Source organism: Vicia villosa, linkage group LG6 (genome assembly GCF_029867415.1).
Source record: "Vicia villosa cultivar HV-30 ecotype Madison, WI linkage group LG6, Vvil1.0, whole genome shotgun sequence".
In the NCBI taxonomy this organism is placed as follows: domain Eukaryota; kingdom Viridiplantae; phylum Streptophyta; class Magnoliopsida; order Fabales; family Fabaceae; genus Vicia; species Vicia villosa.
Window position 1 is genome coordinate 102,285,464 of NC_081185.1, and position 14,479 is coordinate 102,299,942.

Genomic DNA, 14,479 nt, shown 5'->3' on the forward strand with positions numbered 1-14,479 from the left:
AAAATATGAGAAAGCATGTTTTGAAACTCATCCTGCTTTTATACCATTTGCATATGATATTTTTAGTTTCCTAGAACTACATGCAGTGGATCTTTTATAGAGATTCTAAAGGCCCGTGCATAGAAATGTTGTGTCTCCTAGAACTGTGAACGTGATTTTTAAGAGGATTAATTTTGTCATCCAAAAAAGGATGATGGCGCAGTTTGTTACATTATTGCCTTCCATTTTTATGCGGTCCTTGAAAATTAGATGTTGCAAAACTTGATTTTCATTTAAGTATAAAGAGACTTCGGAAAAAGTACTATGATAATGATGATGTGATTGATCATATGCTCATGAATGATATTGATACTAATATAAAGTGGTTGATTAAAGATGGGTATGGCAGAGTCCAAACTCAATATGATTTAGTTTTGATTATGAGGATCTATCTTGGTTAAATGTTTAAATTGAAAATAATGTTGTTGAGCCTATAATCTACACTATGAGGAAAACATCATTGCAAAAGGTTGTAGCACCTCCCTTGGCATCCACCTTCTTCATCTATATATATCCTAAAAGAAAATAAAGCGGTAGTGCAAAAAGTTATTCAAGATGTTGATCCATAATATATCGTACATCATGAGTTCACAATACAGTGCACACCAATAATGGAGAATGCTTTGTCATGGTTCACAATAATCACTAGAGTTTGGGTATCTATGTAGAGATTTTTCATCACCACATTACCCATTTCTTTATCAATAGAAGATGTTTAATCAAAAGAATGGATAAACAAAACAAACTCCTTAATCATGCTTATGTAGGTCTGATGATACTAAGATAAATCTATGTCCTCATAAATCATCATTTTCTGACACAATTTAAAATAGTCCCCTGACTAGAACCGTGAGAACCTCTTCTAGCACAGGCATAAAAAAGTTACTTCAATATTTAACAATATGGTCCTAACACATATCACCTTATAGATTGTAGCATTCAAGGGTTTAATGATAATGTAGAGATATTTGAAATCCTCAAGGGAGACACTAAAATCCTAAAATATATTTAAAGGTACGCACTAAGGTATTAAAAGGAATGGATATGAACCCCCAACAATTAGGGTGCAACTAAGAAGGCGCGTCATAAATATGTTTCAAAGAGTCTTTATTCGAATTTCAAGAAGGGATGACAATACCCTATCCCACATAACAAAATATCGTACAAAGGGAATGAATAATTTCTGTATCAACTACATATACGGTCACCAAATATTGGCATATCTACACCCCTATCTACAAGCTTCCCCACTTCCAAGAAAGGACTATAACGTTAATGTTCAGATAGTTCATACTATATATAGGGTATCCTCAAATAATTTATGTGTATGTTAGGACGAAAAGAAACCATTCACGGGTCCATGATCCGTCCACTAGGGGTATTTGAGCGCATTTCCCATCTCTAACTTGTTCACACAATGAATGGATGAGTCCAAGTAAAGGTCTTGACTATCCATCATGCAGGGTCCTAGAATCAACTTCCTCATCACATGAATAAAAAATTTAAGAAAATTGCTCTTAAGGTTTTTGCAATCCACGTTACTCGATAACCCTTATCCCTCAGATTTAGAGTTAGCACCTATGGTAGTGTCACCTCTCATTCAGCCGGAAGTAACCAACAAGTGTTTAGTCTATCACCTTATAGGGTGGCACTACCACCTATTAAGGCATAAGTAGCCAATGGACGTTCATATCATAACACCATACAACATATGAATACCTATGGCTATGAATAAGCACCATTGAAAGTGATAAACAAAATATAGCTCAAAAGGATGATAGTATATCATACATATATAAACATAACAAAGTTACTACGAGTAATAGATCAATGATTGCAAAAAAAGAACTTATCAATTAAAGAAAGATGAGTTTTTGTTGCATAATGGAATTATCTAGCCAACAAATAGACTCGTTGTGAAGTGAAGCTCTCAATAAAAAAAGGCAAAGATAAAAGAAATAATGAAGACAGAAACAAAGGAAAAAAAAGAACAACGTATGAAGGATCCCTTTTTTATATGCATTCCCAACTGACCGAATAATATCAGAAGCCAAAAGATTCAGGAATTGGGAGACTAAGAGTTCAAAAGGCCGCAAAGGGCTAATGTAGTGATGACGTGTCATTTAAAAATAACTCAAGTTTTGTAGAAATCACCATCACACCTTAACCTCTGCAAAATAATTAATGTGTGTCTTACCCTAGGCCACCTGAACTCGGATTTGAGAGTAACATGACATGAGGGGGAGACCTAAAGGTCAAGATAATCCACATCGTGCATTGAGATTAATAAAAACATGCATGTAGGAAGAAGCCACATTACGTCCTTCGAGCACCAACAAATTTTAAAGGGTGAAAAACATGTGACATTTACCACTCAAGCTTCCAAAGGTAGTCGATGAATCTCGTGATAAAGCAGCAGCCAGAGCCGATAATCCAAATCAAATTCCCAGTCTACGTATGTCTTTAAAAATTAATCCCAACTTGCAAGGGGAAGCAATCATGTTCATGTATGTCGATGGACATATTACTGCCATTAACTCAATGACAAGCCATAACTTAAGTTAGCCAACTAAGACTTGGAGAGAGGGGGACTGTTTAAAATTGGGTCAAGGTTCAATTTGCAAAAAATTGAGTCATCTAATTCTTAGGAAGCACTATAGATCAAGAGACATAAACGCCATAAAGACACGTCGAACTAGGGTTGACCGACCTCTAGAGACATTCAGATATAACATATCTTACATGATCGTCTAACATTTGTCCCTTTAGTTGATTGTTTCAAAGTCGATTCTATTATCTTTAAATTGTAAACCTTTACAATAAAGTCTAAACGAGTAATTGGTACAAATGTACAAATTATTCAAAATCTTAAACATCAAACTCATTCACCGTTAGACATCCCTGTTAATTTGATTGTTAAAGTATTTGCATATACAATTAAATCATCAACATTAAAATGTTTATCATCAAAACTTAAAGGAAACGATTCATTAAGACAATACAGTAGTATTAGGAATTAAATTGATAGAAAGTAAATAAATATAAAAATTAAATTGATTTATTTATTTATTTTAACCATGAAATTAATAGGAACAATAAATAGTTAAATTATAAAGTGATTTATTTGAGAGGGAATTACAACATAATTAAGGACAAAATTTAGGGACAATTCTTTAAGTGTAGTTTTTACTATTTTTCAATAAAGTTATGATAAGTGTATAATTTTCTGTTACACGTATGTTAATTTCTCCTATTTACACTCAATAAATCATATTTAAGTATATTTGTCATATTTTCATTGAAAAATACTAAGAACCACACCTAAAGAATTGTAGTTAAGTTTTGTCCTATAATTAATTAGGATTAGTTTGACAGTACCCTATATAATTGTGAATTCTTAATTACTCAAAGACAAAAAATCTATAAGCAAGTAAATCCAATTTACACAGTTGAGCACAATAGCATAAAAAGTGAGAGAAAGTGAAATCGGAATCATTCAGATCTCAGCTTCCACTAACTGACTCCAATTCACCGGAGTTCAGTTCAGCCGTTGGATCGGATTCTCTCTTACCCAAAAATCGTTCATTTTGGCCTCTCAGTTCCTTTTGCTCGCTTCAAATTTTCGGTAAAGTTTCAATTTTTTCTTCACCCCTCTTGTTGTTTCGTTATTTTGGAAGTGGGTTTTTGTTAACTTTTGAAATGCTAATCAAAAAGTGATTCTTTTCAGGATTTGATTTGGAATTTGGAAGTGGAAAAAATGGGTAGCCAAGACAACAACGGTTATTATTTTTCTCTTATAAATGTGTTTCCTCTCTTTGATTCTGTTTATTGAAAATTGAAACTGTTTGAATCCTTTAATTCTTAGATTAGTAAAGTAGAAATCAATGTATAACACCGACGCCTCTGAAAAACGGTGTGTCTGTGTCACTGGTGTCCAAATTCGACACTGATGCTTGTGATTAAGTTTAATTTGAATATTATTACCGGTGACGTCTTAGTGTCGGTTTCGTGTTTCCGGTGTCCATGTTTCATAGTTAGTAATAATAATGATGAATATTGAATATTATCAGATTTAAAGGTGGTTGTTTAGATGAATCATAGTGATCCAAGAGTCAATAACAATGCTAACTCATTATGGCAAAAGTTCTAACCCTATAAGAAGAAAAGAAAGTAAACTGTTACTTTGAATTCTAGTATCTGAATTTGTGATTTTTGTGTATGTATTTGCTGCAGCATTGTCATCAAGTTCATTTCTAGATGACAAATCTGCCAAGGTTTTTGTTTCCGGTCACCGGGGTCTTGTTGGTTCGGCCATTGTTCGCAAGCTGACTCAACTTGGGTTCACTAATCTTATCTTGAAATCTCATGCGGAGCTTGATCTCACTCGACAATCTGATGTTGAAGCCTTTTTTGCTTCCACGAAGCCGGAGTTTGTCATTGTAGCTGCTGCCAAAGTTGGTGGAATTCATGCCAACAACACCTATCCTGCTGATTTCATTGCCATCAACCTCCAAATCCAGACCAATGTTATTGATTCTGCTTATCGTAACGGTGCTAAGAAGTTGTTGTTTTTGGGTTCCTCTTGCATTTACCCTAAATTTGCACCACAGCCGATCCCGGAGGACGCTTTGCTTACTGGCCCCTTGGAGCCCACAAATGAATGGTATGCAATTGCCAAGATTGCCGGGATCAAAATGTGCCAGGCTTACAGAATTCAGCACAAGTGGGATGCAATTTCAGGGATGCCGACCAACTTATATGGACCAAATGACAATTTCCATCCCGAGAATTCGCATGTTCTACCTGCTTTGATGAGGAGGTTTCACGAGGCGAAAGTCAATAATGCCAAGGAGGTAGTGGTGTGGGGTACAGGGAGTCCATTGAGGGAGTTTTTGCACGTTGACGATTTGGCTGATGCGGTTGTCTTCATGATGGAAAAGTATAGTGGACTTGAGCATTTGAATGTAGGAAGTGGAAAAGAAGTTACTATTAAGGAATTAGCGGAGTCGATGAAGGAAGTGGTGGGATTTGAAGGCGATCTCGTTTGGGATAGTACTAAACCGGACGGGACACCAAGAAAACTGATGGATAGCTCGAAACTTGCAGCCCTTGGCTGGTCACCGAAAGTCTCACTCAAGGACGGGCTTGTGGATACCTATAAATGGTATTTAGAGAATGTCAAACAATGATTCTCCTGGTTGAGCAGAATGTATCTTATCATATTTTATAGGTATTTGTCATTTTTCATTATGATGAAGAGTTATTTTTATAAAATAATTGTTATCCGGTAACAGTGTATGAACAATTTTTCTGTACCAATTATGTAGGATGAATACTTCTGTGCTATTTTTAATTTTGTTTTTCTTGTTCAATATATCATGATAATGAAGGCCATTGTTAAAGACCATGAACAGATGCTATTTCATGTTCATATGGTTTTGTTTCAAAAGTGTGTTTCCCTTAGCAGTTTTTTGGTGTTCTATTCTACCAAATTATTCTTGTGCCATTTTTTGCATAGTTTGAGTCATTTTCTTTATATTGGAACGAATCGAGTACGGGCAGAAGAAAAAGAAAATGTGGAATCGTGTACGGGCAGAAGAAAAAGAAAATGTGGTATCGCCGCATCATATATTCTATCATTTAACAGCACAGGAGGAAAATGATGTACCAGTGTATCATAGTTTCTGGTGTTTAAAGTTAAGTGGAATTGTGCTGCCACACTTTGGTGTTTAGTTTGAGTCATTTTCTTAGTCTTGATGTATGTCCGTTCATTTTACTGCCAATGCTAGCTTCGTTCTATTGCCTTTATGATGCAAATCAATTTTGAAAAGCTACAATTAACTTGGCGACTCTCAAGAGCCAAGTAGGTAATATGTTGTCTGAGTTGAATATGAAGATTTATCAATTGAACATGAAGATTTATCATTATCAGCTCAATAGTGTGGACTAAACCATTGTTTGACTTGGTCTTATGTGAACCAAACCATGTTTGGTAATGTCATTAAACAATTTGAATAGTTTGATAATGGAAAAATACGTCCACACGACAATATTGTGTGTGAGAAGTAGGGTTGGCGAAATGTCATATTCCGCCCATTTTGGCCATAGGGAAAAGACCGGTCCACCCAAGATGCCGGTCATAATTTTAATTGGGCTCTGGAAGAAACCGGTCCACCTAAGAATGGGGTAGGAAAAGTTAGGGCAAACTCATGTGGTGAGAAAGTTGGCACCCCCGAGCCGTACCATTTTCTAGGGGCCAAATTGCAACAACAAAGTAAAAGCCTAAGTGTTGAACGGGTGAATCCGCCTTCTTCGTGAGTGAGCCTCTCCTTATTAACATGATCAGTTTTTGGGGTGTTGATGTTCTCCTCTTCAAGAGAGGCGACTACTTCTTGAACACAATCATCTTCCTTATCCACAAATTGAACATCTTTCACGATTTGAACAAGTCAAGCTCACTCAAATTCAAACATTATTAGCAACATCAACTACCTCGCACTTGGCATCGGCTATATCCTCTTCTATTTTTTTCTTGAGGAGAGCTTCTGTCTAGGTGAACTCTTTCAACATTTTGAACTCGTCTTTCACTTGAGAGAGCTCCCCACCAAGCTTCTTGACGGATTCATCTTTCTTTTTATGTGCCTCCTTCAGCATTTTCAATGAGCGTTGCACCCCATCATGCTCTTCTGTAGTGGACTTCAATGATTTCGGAGTCTAGGTGAGCGTCTCTGGTGTTCAGATTGGTCTTTAGATTCACTACAAATTTATATGACTGGATTTAGGCATCGAACATTAGACGCCAGCATGATCCCTCTTAGCATATAGGTCTCTATTAAATTGGGCATATGCCCATACCTCAACTGAGTTGCCATCTTATGATTGTTGGAGAAGTTGGCTGAAAAATCAAATTTTCCTCGCACATAACTCTTGGCATCAAAGTCATCGCAGTAGAGAGATAAAGCTCCCTTGCTCCCTGAAGGAGTCAAGAAAGTGGTTCCATTCGTGCGCGTTTCATAGGGGTCGATAGGTTCCTAGGCATTCATGTCTATAGTCTCATCGGGTTAAACGTCGTTACGTTTTTCTTCTGAATCAGAGATAAAGCCCCTTCAACCAAGATAGACTTAATAGTCTTCATAGGCCTTGGAGAAAGAATAGTTTCTCATGCTCAACAAGCCATTGGAGTGACTCTAGAGGTCATTGGACCATTTCTCACCCCATTTAGCTTCTTCCTAGCATGAGGATCCTTCCTCTCGATAATGATCATTAAAGTCATCCTCCTTGCAAGCAAAGAAAAAACATTAATCAAAATAAATTTTCTGATTACAACTCCTAGATATACATTAAAATTACACAAATAATCATCGATCTTCTTGCCAATGTCATTGCTTTGATCATACTCCACCATTTCCCTAGAGATCATAATATGGAACTCCTCCAAAATCTCAACGACTACCCTATATGTGTCGGTGAACAAGTCATGATTGAAGTCGTTTATTGGAACAAGGTCATTCGTCCAATATAGTGGAAATTAATTTTTCACCTGTCTCCTCAAACATCACCATGGAACACCTATCTTTCACCATACTCTTACAAACATATCTTTCTAATTCTGGTAGCTGTTTGAATGAGGGGTGAAGAGAACCCTCCCGAACAGGGCGCCTAAGGTCACTTAGTCGCCCTTGCGTGTAGTGTCGTAGAACGAGAAGACGCCTATCGTATGTGTGACTTCTAGATGGTTACAAAGGATCTTGATTGCTCTAATAATATCACGTATGTTGGGCGATATTTGAGATAGGCTGCATCTGTGGTCCTAAAGACCTCAATCTCAAACACGATAAAGGGAATCAATACCCCCTAAGTCATAGATAACGAGGATATGCATATAGAAGAACTCGCCCTCGGAGTTAGCAAAGGACAACCATGTTAACCTTCTCCCATTCGAAACAAGGTTCTAGTTCAACATCTTCTTCATGCCTGAACCATATAAATTTATTTTAATATAAATAGAAGTCACCTTATCCTCAAGTTTATAAAGAGTTTCAAAATCCTCTATACCTGAACGTTTTGAAGAATTGGGTATCATAAATGGTCTTGTTTGTATTGAGAAAGAATAGAGGAAAATGGGATCATTATTATTACTATAACCAGAACGGTTATCATAACTTCCAAACATTCATAAATCTGCAAGTTTATAATCAAACATCTCATTCGACCACTTCACTTCATAAACACGATATCTCCACACCTCCGAAACTCGTGGGTAGTAGGTTTTATGTCGTTGTTATTTTCATTTAGATCTCTAATAATCAATATTCCCAGTAAAAGGAAAAAATAAATGAGAAGAAATGATTCACTACCCGAATATATAGATTAATGATTATGGTAAGGATGGACGTGACAAAGAGATCTCATTAGGGGATGCAAAGTGCGTATGGAGAATGAAGTTAAAAAATGTTGATACTTACCTAATTATGAACCCTAACACCTAGGTCGAATAGGCCATTATTACTAGGTCGTAGGTTTGCGCCGACTAGTGGGTGGGAGATCATCCCCGACCCTGATTCTCGTATGCAATTTAATCGATGGCTCACATCATTTGTGCCTTCCTAAGACAAACTTTTCATAACAAAGCATTAAATGTTTCACGTACCTCTCACGATTGAGCTATTTGCCCTTCGAATCACGCTTGAGGGACTTTCCCTTCAAGTCTCGCTTGAGGGACCCGCTCCTTCAAAAAGGGATTATTATTTACCTAGTTTAAATCACTTTGTCCTTTTTAGGCCTTATGCTTGTGGGATCGAGGATCGAGATAACTTTGATTGTGCCATGGAAGGAGACTAAACCACGTCATATTCGGCCCTATAATGACATATGGAAAGCTGGGGAGACCTCACGTGGCAAGTATGTGGGCGCACCCAACCTATGCCATTTTGCTTGAGGTGTGGGTTGCCCGACCCAATACCATATGAGTCCAACTTAAGGTACACAAAGACGTGTCATACCACATTATAGGAGATAATATGATTGTTATAACTTTGGGGAGGAAACCTCTCTTCCTATGAAGAGGAAGGATCGAGTCTTCCTATCCTTACATTCCAGCCAAGCAGTTGAGTTAAAACCGGTTTATCACCCATAACTTGACTCATGGATCGTGGCTATAAATATCACAACTCTTAGAACTAGTGGAGTGGATTCAAGAGACATGTGAACTTGGAAAGACAGTGTTTTTGCATTAATGAACTAGCACCAACGACTGGACGTGAAGGTCTAGCTTTTTACCTCTGAACGAAAGCATACTGGGTCACTCTACCATGTCTCAATCTTTCTATGGTGATAAGGCATTTTACCTTTAATTAATCAGAAAAATCATATCATAACCAAAGAAGTCAAATCCAAGAGATAACAGGCAAAACCAAACAAATTATGCATATCACGAAAATTCAGAAGTTAACTTCCATATTAGACGAAACAAAAACAAAAAACACATAATTTGTTTTGACCGGAGTTACGTTTTGAGTGCGTCCGGATATTAAGTTCTAAATTTTATAAGCATTATTGATTATTCACTGTAGTAGATGAGCACCACTAAGTGTGAATAACGATGTCCTTCAAAATTACAACTTGTTCAGCCTAAGAGTCAATTTAACTGGCTCGGGCATTTTGCCAAATGTATGTGAAAACACTTACCATTCCATGTTTTTCTTTTTTTGTTGTGAAAGGCAAAGGCCATTTACCTATTATGAATGTGTATGGGACAAGTTGGGAATATATTATACTTACTTCCTTGGGTCACTATTATAAATAAAAAAATGATCTTAAATCTTGAGTACTATTATAAATAAAAGTCATTAATTTTTAAACGAATTAATGCTTCTAGTATACCCTTGATTTAATTAAAAAATATTTGATAATGATAGTTGATTCATCAAATATAACTAAAAATATTATAGTAAAATTACTTTAATTGTAAATGAAATCAAGAAAATTAATTAATTTTTTTTAATTATTTTGCTTATAATTATGACTTGATGGAGTATCTCTTTTATTAATCCTTAATTTTAAGTAGACCGAAATTTTAAATTTAAACTTGACTATCAACTAATAAACTGCATTGACGACGAGTTTCATGAAGATCAAGGTTAAGTGGTACAGGACAAAATTACCTCAAGATTTTCATGTTCCTCTATATCAACATCCACACAAGTGGAGATCAACTTCCTCCACTCCCCATATTTCTAAATAATTACATGTTTTCTAAAGTGTATATCTAGACAAACATATTTTAACCGAAAGTGTACTACCAGAGATAATGAAAACGTTTTTTTTGGATGTGTATATCCGAAGTGTACTACCAGAGATAATGAAAACGTTTTTTTTTAGCGAAGTAATGTTGAAGGATATGGAAGGTTCCTCACCCACAATATTCGGGTCTACTCAGAATCGGGCGCTTACATATGCTTATATAGCTAGATTAACTAAAACATAGGACAGAATCGAACATGCCATGAAACCAAACAAATGAGTCTATAAAACTGCAGAGTTTTACATCATTTTATAGACAAACGCGTACATAAAATGATATATAAGACAAATTTCAAAATCATATAAAACTATAATTCTAGATTCGTCCCTATTCTATTTGCATGATACGGGGCCATGTCATGGAAATCGCAAAAGAAACCTCAATTACCATCAAACAATTTGCTCAATAGTCAATTAATGTCACTTTTCTTTTTCATTGATTGATAAAAAAAATGTAGCAAACAATACACTAATCACAAAGCAAATGTATAACTGGAAGAACGTCCATGTGGTGCCTATGAAGAAGCATGATGTCGCACAATGCATATACCTATAAAACAAAAGAACAAGAGATCGGTCCATCAGAAAGGGCAAAGTAGTTAAACATTTCAGTAAATCCATCAACTTGCAGCAAAAAATATCAATTGTTGAAAAATACGACTTATGGAACACAAATTCAGGGTATGCAGTAAACTAAGTTTGTGTATATCGGTAGTTGAAAAATACGGCTTATTATACAACATCAGTTTCCCTAACACTTCTACTGCAACAAAAATTGGTCTATGTTACATTTCAAATGCCGCCACTCTCTTCCTTTGTGCAAATAAATGAAATGTGTGTTCATCCAAAATTGATATGCACTCTATCCCAGCCTCGGCTAGTTATGTATCTAAGACTTTAGTCTTTAAGTGGACTTTCCCAAAAACACTCCAAACTTTTAAAAGGTTAAAAAGAAAAGTGCCATAAACCAAGTACCAAACTGTTGCTTTGTACTACAATCACATTGGTTTTTCTTAGAAGAATGTTGACAACGACAACAGTCAATTGATGATACCAAAGCAATTGAGGATTCAAAGTAATAAGGAAAAGCTTAGCATCTTGACATTCTTTACTGTGCCTCATTTTTTGTGTGGCAATTACATATCATTTAACATGCATGAGACTATGGTAAAGCAGTATAGAACAACTAAGCAAACTAAAAGAGAACATGTAGGCTATATTAAGCTTTCAAATTCAACTCCAAAGGTTACTACGGACAAAAATTTAGAAAATTCTGACAAAATTCCTGAAGCTCCTTTTCAACTGGATTCGACATAAACTCCTGAATTCTATATGAAGTCAAATCACATGTTTCATTACAGCAAAAAAAAAAAATCCGACTCTCAGAACATAAATTTCATCAATCACATGTTGCTTAAAAGATACAGTAGTGCTAAAATCACAATAGCCCTCGCCATTCTTAAATTATGACACAAACAAAACCAATAAGAAACATGGTATCACATTTCCAAATCAGAAATAAATTTGAAGTGCCTGATCCAAAATATATCAATATAAATCACATTTTAAGGCTCAAGTTTTTTCCATCAGATGATGTGACACAAAAAACAATTTACTAATGAGTAACAACACGAAGAGTGTTCAAAAGAATGGGATAAACTCACCTTTCAGAATTGAGGGATGTGACAAGATTTAGTCTCGTTAAGAGTCCTCATCCGATTCGTCAGAGTCAGAATCACTTGCATTATAACCTAATAAAACGTCCCAGAGAAAAAAAGTCACACAAAATTACAAAGGAAAAGAGAGATGACAATTTTGATAAGCTGCTAACAACAGCGGAGGGTTTACCTGGACGCTTGTCTCCAACTTTCCAAACTGAAGATCTAACCCTTGATGCTTTCGTCAGCCAAAGTTTACTCTTCATTTCCAAACAAACAACATTAGCATCCCAAACCAAAAAGACAGTCAAACAAATATATCTACATTACAGAGAATCCAATCATTGTCCATACTTCATAATCAAACTATTACTCTTTATATTCAAAGAGGTTCATGAAATCAATATATTTTACAATAGAAACTATTCACATCTATTTCTAATATAACCTCTGCAAATTATACATTAAAATGAATCCAAAACAAGCATTAAGTTTTAACATTATTAAAAAAAATAAAACTGGATTTATAAATGCATGTCTAACTTTAAAAGACTTATCAAGTCATTACATCCACACCCACAATAGAACTTCTAATGTTGCTCCTCTTCACATATATAGACAGGAACACAAATTTTCAATTAAACTCATATACATGTGTGTGAATTTTGGTAAACATGTTTTCTTAAAAGGTTCATAATTACAATCTAGACCATGATATCAAAGTTTTTATGCTTCCCAATTGCAACCATAATTGAGGCCCTACCAACTGCACTCCTTTGTAATTCCAAGCATAACATTGTTAGCATCTACAATAGAATCAGATATGTAGCACCGACACATTAAATTAAAGACATGCCTCTGTGACTGACACATTACTGACACTCTTAATTACATATTATCTGTGTTTATTTGTTAGTATGTTGTCTGGGTCGGTGCTTCATTTCATAAGCAGAGGAGCAGGGGACGGGGAAGCCCTAGAATTTGAGTTAAACGTGTTTTAGGACCAACTGTTCGTTGCGGGAGCTCGTCTCCCCGTGCGGTTCAAGGGTATTCTTGTAATGTGAATCGTAGTACTAATATGGAGCTTCGGTTCAGCTTCTCTCTAGTCAAAGACCTAGTCGAACTACCGTAAACAAATATCATGTTCATTATTCGTGATTGGCAACTCTATTTTCTCTTTTATTACTACTTATTGATCTAACATAATCTGTTTATAGTCACCAACTTGTTCTTCTCTCTATTATCAATCAATATTAACTTATTTAATCACAAGAAAACCCTAAAAATCACCAATCAAACAAACAAACCACAATCCAATGCAACTAGATTAAAAAAAAAAAAGACTGATTCAATTCAAATCACTAAAAAAAACAAAGAAACCCTACCTTTTGAGCATCCTTAGAAACACCATAGCCACTATAATACATCTGACCAACCAAAATCTGCATATTAACATCACCACTTTTAGCCTCCCTTAAAGTATCCTTAAACCAACGCTTCACACAATCAGCTACCACCCCTGACAAAGGAACACGTTCGTTGCTATCTTTCCCTATGCTGCTCTCCATATATACGACGCTTTTCTTCAAAAAAACTAATTTTCCAAAACCCTAAAAAACCCAGAAATTGTGAAATTGTTAACTTTCTAGGGTTTTGGAAGCTCTGAGTGGTGCTATATAGAGAACATAGAAGGATTTGAATGGAGAATTTAAAAGGGGTTTTGCAGTTTATAGAAAGAGGAGCTGATATTGGGGAAAAAGCAGTGCGGCGTGTAGCGAAGTTGTTAAAGCTTGTGTGTTAGTTTTGGCGAAAACAAATCTATGAAATTTATCAATTACAAATATTTTATTTTATTGTATTTTTTATGAATATCTCTAGGGAGATTTTAACCTAAATTTTGTTAAGCTGTATTTTTTTTTGTTTTGAAAAACAGTTTAATTTTGTTAAGCTGTTGCTTTGTTGGTTTTTGAGTTAATCTCTTTTTGTTACTCTGTCACAACACAACTCTTGAGTTTGTTTTTTAATTACTATTATTATAATTTGATCTTATCAAAATTCATTAATGTGTTGAATAAACAACAATTTTAATATACGAATATATGAAATTACGTATTATAATATTTGAAATATATGGAAATTTCAAAAAATAAATAAAAAATATTTCTTTAAGTAATAATTTTTATTTTTTAAGTAAATTTTTTATAAAAATATAATAAAAGGAAGTTTAAAAATATATTTACTATTATAATATATTTTTGAAAATAAGTTAAAATTATTAGATTTTTAACACATGTGTTATCTATAGAAGTATTCGTCTCCCGTTTTTTGAAAATGTCTTAGACAGACTTTTTTGCTTCCGACACATGGTTCTATTAGAACATTGACTTAACTCTTGATGATGATATGTATAAGGCGGAATGATTTTACTTAAAACTTCGCTATAGTCGATGTTTGTAGTTGCACATCTCTAAGGGGAGTTT

General features: G+C 35.0%; 2 protein-coding genes across 2 annotated transcripts; one reads left to right on the plus strand and one right to left on the minus strand.

Annotated features, from left to right (window-relative positions):
- The first annotated feature begins 3,453 nt into the window (after window positions 1–3,453).
- On the plus strand, window positions 3,454–5,470 carry LOC131609437 (putative GDP-L-fucose synthase 2). The gene is made up of 3 exons (XM_058881128.1): window positions 3,454–3,664; window positions 3,767–3,818; window positions 4,273–5,470. The coding sequence occupies exons 2-3, from the start codon at window positions 3,797–3,799 to the stop codon at window positions 5,226–5,228; spliced, it is 978 nt and encodes a 325-aa protein (XP_058737111.1). The 5' UTR covers window positions 3,454–3,664; window positions 3,767–3,796; the 3' UTR covers window positions 5,229–5,470.
- A 5,074-nt stretch (window positions 5,471–10,544) lies between these two features.
- LOC131609438 (uncharacterized) lies at window positions 10,545–13,816 on the minus strand. Its single transcript, XM_058881129.1, has 4 exons — window positions 13,385–13,816; window positions 12,190–12,259; window positions 12,006–12,092; window positions 10,545–10,891 (listed from the first exon to the last, which is right to left on the minus strand). Exons 1-3 carry the CDS (start codon window positions 13,565–13,567, stop codon window positions 12,043–12,045), a joined length of 303 nt encoding a protein of 100 aa, XP_058737112.1. The 5' UTR covers window positions 13,568–13,816; the 3' UTR covers window positions 10,545–10,891; window positions 12,006–12,042.
- Window positions 13,817–14,479: the final 663 nt, after the last annotated feature.